This window comes from Babylonia areolata, chromosome 29 (genome assembly GCF_041734735.1).
Source record: "Babylonia areolata isolate BAREFJ2019XMU chromosome 29, ASM4173473v1, whole genome shotgun sequence".
In the NCBI taxonomy this organism is placed as follows: domain Eukaryota; kingdom Metazoa; phylum Mollusca; class Gastropoda; order Neogastropoda; family Buccinidae; genus Babylonia; species Babylonia areolata.
In genome coordinates this window covers 12,835,720-12,843,219 of record NC_134904.1, presented here as the reverse complement: position 1 = coordinate 12,843,219, position 7,500 = coordinate 12,835,720, and the positions used below count along the sequence as shown (strand labels likewise).

The 7,500-nt window shown below is 40.8% G+C and overlaps 1 protein-coding gene across 1 annotated transcript in view; it reads right to left on the bottom strand.

Annotated features, from left to right (window-relative positions):
- LOC143274793 (retinal-binding protein-like) overlaps nt 1-7,500 on the bottom strand; it is an 89,626-nt gene that overhangs the window by 5,000 nt on the left and 77,126 nt on the right. The window contains 1 exon segment of the mRNA XM_076578721.1: nt 6,550-6,698. Within this exon segment, the coding sequence (XP_076434836.1) occupies nt 6,550-6,698 (149 nt within the window).

Below are 7,500 nucleotides of genomic sequence, written 5' to 3'. Positions count from 1 at the left end.
GATCGTAAAAATCTCCACCCTTTACCCACCAGGCGCCGTCACCGTGATTCGAACCCGGAACCCTCAGATTGATAGTCCAACGCTTTAGCCACTGGGCTATTGCGCCCGTCAGACGAAAAGACCGAGTCCTAAGAATTTTTATTTTTCTTCTGGAAACAACTGAAAAACAACAAGAACTGTATGGATATCTTAAAAAAAAAAATTATTAAAAAAAAATAAAAAATTTACGAGTCGATACCGACACGAATCAGTTTCAGTGGGTGCTACTTTTTACCCAAATTACCCCAAATGACCCCAAATGACGCCAAATGACACCAAATTACGCCAAATTACCCGAAATGACGCCAAAATCAGACAATTTGAATGAACGCATTTTCGTGTCTGTGTGTGGTGTTGAAAGTTTGAGTGCCGAGTGCGGGTTTTTAAGGGGCCTATGTGCTAACAGTTATTACGAGTTCATGTATTCATGTTTACAAATCGTAAAAAATGAATGAAAGCTTCAATTTTTATAATCATTACTGCCTAACATTTATTTCTTAACATGCAAAATATTTTTTTTATTACATTTTTTATATGTTCCTTTTCCGTCCCATCAGTTACTCAGAAAGACCACTCCAGTCAATTAATTTTTCACATTGTGCTAAAATCCCTTTATTCACATATCATTACACATTATCTGAAGGCACCAGAACCTTATTTTCTGTCTTGGGTCTTATATTTTCAGAAATTTATTTAATTGAAGTTACAATGTAAAAACAGACTGACTTTTTCTGTCCCATCAGTTACCAAATTTATAACATATGTAATATGGACATATATGATGTTTGAAATCAAATGCATGTTTTTTCTTGATAAATGTGCCATTGCTTGTTAGATTTGTGTGAAGAATGTTCAATAAAAGTTGATTCAAATTTACTCTGTGAGTGATTTTTTATTGAAAAGTAGTGTCTGAATCATACTGAGACTGATGAGACTAATAATTGCAAATATTACGGGTTTCATGATTTTTTTTTTCACAATGTGGCAAATACTTTGGGAAATCATTGTGGTAATTTGGCGTAAAGACCGGGTAATTTGGCGTCATTTGGGGTAATTTGGGTAAAGATCGGGTAATTTGGCGTCATTTGGGGTAATTTGGGTAAAGAGTAACACCGGTTTCCAGTTTATCAAAGAGGCATACGTTTCACTGCATTCGATCAAATCACAAATCACACATAGTGAAAACTGATTTTCCTTTTTTTTTTCTTTCTTTCTCTTTAGACTTCAACTGCAGACGAGCATGTAGTCAATTGAGTTAAAAAAAAAAAAAAAAAAAAAAAAAAAAAAAAAAAAAAATATATATATATATATATATATATATCCCATCATGACTGGTACACACACACACAGATATATATATATTTTTTTTTTTCTTCTTCTTCTTCTTTTCCAACTACTGTTGATTGAGTTATGCAGTAAGTTAGATTTTAAGGAACTTATCTTTTTATAGTAGAAGAAAATAGACAATTGCAGTCCTTTAGGCTCTGGACGCGAAACCTGGCATAGTGAAATTGCATCACAACATGTACGTCATGGCTTTTTGGCTTGCGTCATAACAGCTGCGTACGGAGTGACCGTGGTAACATGTAAACAACTTATCCCTTGAGGAAGAAACGTGATCGTTCCGAAAATTTGGAATATTTGACAGACTGATGTGTTTGTTTTCTTTTTTCTTCTCTCTCTCTCTCTCTCTTTCTCTCTCTCTCTCTGTGGATACATTAGAGAAAAATATATACCACCTAAGTACTATCGACAGCCATGTTTATTCAAACTGAGTTTATTATTGTCATCCACGAGACTTGCTGATATATGGAATCTGGCACTGTTTTCACACCAGGCATTTAAATTTCGGGATATCGTGACATCTTAAGATGTTGCACTTCATTGCAGCGTTCATGTAATATGTGTACTTATTATGGTTGGTTATATATTTTCATTTTGTTTGTTATTACTTATATTGTCACTTACCCCCTTCGTAAGGGGCCTAGGCCTATTAATGAATAAATAATCTGAATCTGAATCTCTCTGCATACACTGAAGATCTAACGAAGCGTGTTGTGTTGTGTTGTGCTGCAGTGCTGCTAGCAGGTCAGGTATCTGCCTAGCATAATTATGTGGCATAGCGTATGACTATGGATTTGTCCGAACACAGTGACGCCCCGAGGTCGGTAGAACCGTTCGGTGATCCATCACCACTCAGGCCAGAGAATTGGCTTGGCCACAGCTTGCTACTGTTAGTTGGTTGGGTTTTTTTAATTATTTTTTTTTATTGTTTTATTATGATTATTATTATTATTTTTTTAATTGTTTTATTATTATTATTTTTATTGTTTTATTATTATTACTATAATTTTTTTTTTTTTTTTTTTTTATTGTTTATTTTTTTTTTATTTATTTTTTTTTAAAGCGGAAACAAAGCTCAGTGTCGAAGCAACAAACATAATGTATGATAAAGGAATGAATGAATGAATAAATAGAATTTTAAAAAAATTAGTTGTTGTTTTTTCCATCGTTTTCAGAAAAAAAGACGATTTTAACGGGGGGAAGTCAACCACGAAACCATATTTAATCAGGCAATCAGAAAAAAAAAACAAAAAAAACGGAATCGTTTTAATAGCAAAACAAAATAATAAATGCAACTTAAGCCCATCTAGGAAGCCGAAAAATGAAAGAAAGAAAGAAAGGAAGAAAAAAGCGCGATAAAACAGTCAGCAGCCGCAGCGGAGGAAAAAACAAAGAAAAAAAAAAGACAAGGGAGGCAACCTTTACTTTAGAACATGTTAGAGGGCGGTGTTGTACTGGAGTGGTCTGCCCCCAGAACCTCGACACAATAACGGATCGTCTTCTTGCGCCACACAGAATGATGGTTACTAAACGTCACCACATCTGTAAAGATAATAATAACAAGAGAGGCAAGGCCTTCAAGACTCACTTGTGATAAATTAAGTCCCCTAGCATTAATTACAGAGTAATTTCCCTTTTTTTTTACTCACTGCACCAAAACGTTTGCAAAATAAATAAAAATTCCATGCTTAGCAAAAGAAGTTCTTGTTTGAACAAAAAAAATGATAATAATGACTCCTCTTGTTGTTGTGTCAGAATAAGAGGTCAAAGTGCCAAGTTTAGAGAATAAAAAAAAATATAAATATAACAGTAAATGCAGTTTGCATATAATTAGGCTTCTTCTTTTTAAATTTTTTTGTGCCCATCCAAGAGGTGCAATATTGTTTTAAACAAGATGACTGGAAAGAACTGAATTTTTCCTATTTTATATGCCAAATTTGGTGTCAACTGACAAAGTATTTGCAGAGAAAATGTCAATGTTAAAGTTTTCCACGGACACACACACACACACACACACACACACACACAACCGAACACCGGGTTAAAACATAGACTCACTTTGTTTACACAAGTGAGTCAATAAAACAACAACAGCAACAACGAAAGTCACACTCCATGATTTTTGACTTCAGGGTTGGACACGGCAGTGCAAAAGAGACCAAAATGATGATTTTTCATGATTTGGGTTTTTGATGGATTTTTGATTCTTGAACATCCCTTCTATCATATGCATAATTTTTTTTCCACTATAAAGATGTCTTTAACAATGAAAACAATTGCCAATAAAGATTGCTTGCCGAATTACGAAAGTGTTTATTAATAATTTTTTGTTCAATTTCGACGCAAGTCGTCAAGTTTCTGGCCTTGACAACATACCTTGGACTTGCTCAATGATGAGTAAACCTATACAACCATGAGACTTTGCATGGTTGTTTTATGACATGTTATTGAAGTTTTGTCACGAGCATGTATGAAAATATTCTCTGGGTTTTAATTCATAGCAGTTCCAATCTTTTTACCCATTGTAAATTTTGAGGATTTCACAATACCCAAAATTTCAAACTTGAAATTCATAAAAAGTACAATAATTGAAGAATCAACGCAATCTCACGTGAAAACGAAGATACTGTCATTGTGTATCAAGTCCTCCACATAACAAAAAGTGTCTGCATGCACCACATGGACCACAAACCCGATTTCTTTGATACATTGTTTGGCGGCCATTTTGATTTGTTTCCAAAGCAACGGGTATTCACAGAAATCTAAGAACACTTTTTTTGTGATCCACCTAGCAGACAAAAAAAAAAAAAAGAAGAGAGAAATATAGTCGGAGAGAAAAAAAAAGTCGTTATTTGACTGCAGTGTCTGGCCTAAAGTCTTGAGTGCATTAGACCAATCACTTCAGTCGCTTTCTGCACTGGTTAGATAATAATTGTAAACACTGAAGTGACACACTTAATTATCACGACTGTTAATTGCCAGGGACAACCTTCTTGTTGCCGTGGGTTCTTTTACGTAGACACCCAACACTGATCGAGAACGAATGACGAAAAGTTCCTTTTAACAAGAAGAGCAGTTTATAAGGAATGGCATGGGAGGGCGGGTGGAGGGGGGGCGAGGGGCAAGGGGTGGTAGTGGGGGGGGGGGGGTGGAGGGTGCGGTGAAGGGGTCAGTTATATATAGCGGTGTTACGAAGATCTGAAATATCTCTCCGAGGAAACACCACCACCCTGTTGTCATTCCTCACACACACACACACACACACACACACACACACACACACACACGGAGAACATTATTAACACAATCAGCACTGCACGATGAATTGAAACAATACTGAGTCTAAAAGGGACAAGACAGCGTATAAAAAAATCCAGTTTCAGTTACTCGAGGAGGAGGCGTCACTGCGTTCGGACACCACACTTTCGGACAAACCCATACACGCTACACCACATCTGCTAGGTAGATGCCTGACCAGTAGTATAACCCCAACGCGCTTTGTCAAGCCTCAAGTGCAGAGAGGAGGAGGACGAGGAGAAGAAGGAGGAGGAGGAGGAGGAGAAAGAGCACGTGGGGCGCAATAGCCGAGTGGTTATAGCGTTGGACTTTCAATCTGAGAGTCCCCGGTTCGAATCTCGGTAACGGCGCCTGGTGGGTAAAGGGTGGAGATGTTCCCGATCTCCCAGGTGGAGTGATGGCCTAGAGGTAACGCGTCCGCCTAGGAAGCGAGAGAATCTGAGCGCGCTGGTTCGAATCACGGCTCAGCCGCCGATATTTTCTCCCCCTCCACTAGACCTTGAGTGGTGGTCTGGACGCTAGTCATTCGGATGAGACGATAAACCGAGGTCCCGTGTGTAGCATGCACCTAGCGGACGTAAAAGAACCCACGGCAACAAAAGGGTTGTTCCTGGCAAAATTCTGTAGAAAAGTCCACTTCGATAGGAAAAACAAATAAAACTGCACGCAGGAAAAAATACAAAAAAATGGGTGGCGCTGTAATGTAGCGACGCGCTCTCCCTGAGGAGAGCAGCCCGAATTTCACACAGAGAAATCTGTTGTGATAAAAAGAAATACAAATACAAATACAAATACAAAATATCCGCAGACCTGCTTGTGCCTGAACCCCCTTCCGTATGTATACGCAAGCAGAAGATCAAGCACGCAAGTTAAGGATCCTGTAATCCATGTCAGCGTTCGTTGGGTTATGGAAACAAGAACATATCCAGCATGCACACTCCCGGAAAACGGGTGGAGTATGGCTGCCTACATGGCGGGATAAAAACGGTCATACACGTAAAAGCCCCCTCGTGTACATATTACGAGTGAACGTGGGAGTTGCAGCCCACAAACGATGATGAAGAAGAAGAAGAAGAAGAAGAAGAAGAAGAAAAAGAAGAAGAAGAAGAGGAAGAAGAAGAAGAAGAGGAAGAAGAAATAGCAGGAGAAAGAAAAAGGAGGAGGAGAATGAAAGAGAGAGGGAGAGAGAAGAGACAGAGGAAGTGAGGAGTCGAAGAATGAGGGAAAGGAGCAGGAGGAGGAAGAGAAGGAAGAGGAGAAGGAAGAGAAGGAAGAGGAGGAGGAAGAGAAGGAAGAGGAGGAGGAGGAGGAAGAAGAAAACCCGCCGCAGTATCAAGTACGGAAGTACAGGCGGAGCAGGGTGTGTGTGTGTGGGAGGGGGGGGCGGGGGGGGGGGGGGAGAGGGTAGGGGGACGACATTGCTTCGGCCTAAATTCGCGGCAGCGCATATACTGCGCTTGTCAAACATTTAGAAAAAAAAAATGTTGTTGTTGTTTGTTTGTTTGTTTTACTCACGAAAGTGTGCTTAAACCAGCATCAACTAAAAACAAACAAACAAACAAACAACCCCCCCCCCCCCCCCCCCAAAAAAAAAAAACCCAAAAAAACCCCCACTCAAACAAACAAAAAAAAAAACAACCCCACACCACACACACACCAGAAAAAAAAAAGCTACTTCCTTTTCCCACCTACCTTAACCCCCCCCCCCCCCCCCGGCACACACACACACACACACACAAACCTGACACCCCCCCAACCCCCCCCCACCCTCCCATCCCACCGGACTTCCCCTCCCCGTCACCGAACCCCCGAACCCCCCACCCCCCCCCCCCCGCCCCCGCCCCCAAACACTTCCCCCAAGAAACTCACAGGTGGCAGGATGCTGACAGGTGATGCTGCCGTCCTCTGGCACGATGTGACTGTTGACCCTCTCCGTGGCCACCACCGTCTCCCTCTTCCCGTTGCGGAGCACGTGCACCCCGAAGCCGATGTCGAAGTCGTCTGTCTTGAACTCCCACCTGTGTCCCCCCCCCCATGGGGAGAAGTATCAGTGGTCAGTGTCAGTGTCGGTGTCAGTGTCAGTGTCAGTGTCAGTGTCAGTGTCAGTGTCAGTGTCAGTGTCAGTATCAGGAGCTCAAGGAGGGCGTCACTGCGTTCGGTCAAATCCATATACGCTACACCACATCTGCCAAGGAGATGCCCTGACCAGCAGCATAACCCAACGCGCCTAGTCAGGCCTTGAGAAAAAATAAATAAAATAAAATAAAATAAAATAAATAAATTTAAAAAAAAAGATAAATACATAAAAAAATACTACTACTAATAATAATGATATTTATAAGGCGCAAAATCTTGATGAAGTCAAATCTAAGCGTAAGAAAAACAACAACAACAACAAAACAACAACAACAATGACGATAAATAAGCAAATAAATGTAAAACACGCACACACACACACACACACACACACACACACACACACACACATGCTTGCATAACAGATATGCAACAAACATGCAGTGGCGGGAAGAAGGAATGGGGAGAAGAAGAAAGTCAATCAGAACGACATGCAGTTTTGCAGAGCGCCAGCTTTTGAAGGACGCCAAACGATGCAGCAGAAGATTCAGACATTCTTCAACACCTGTCTGAGGCGCATCTACAAGATCCGATGACAGGAGAAGATCCGAAACGAAGATCTGTGGGAGCGAGCGGGACAGGAACCAGTGGCCAAGCAGATACTGCGGAGGAAGTGGGGCTGGATCGGACACACCCTCAGGAAGCCAGCGTCCAGCATCACACGCCAAGCCCTGCCTGACCTGG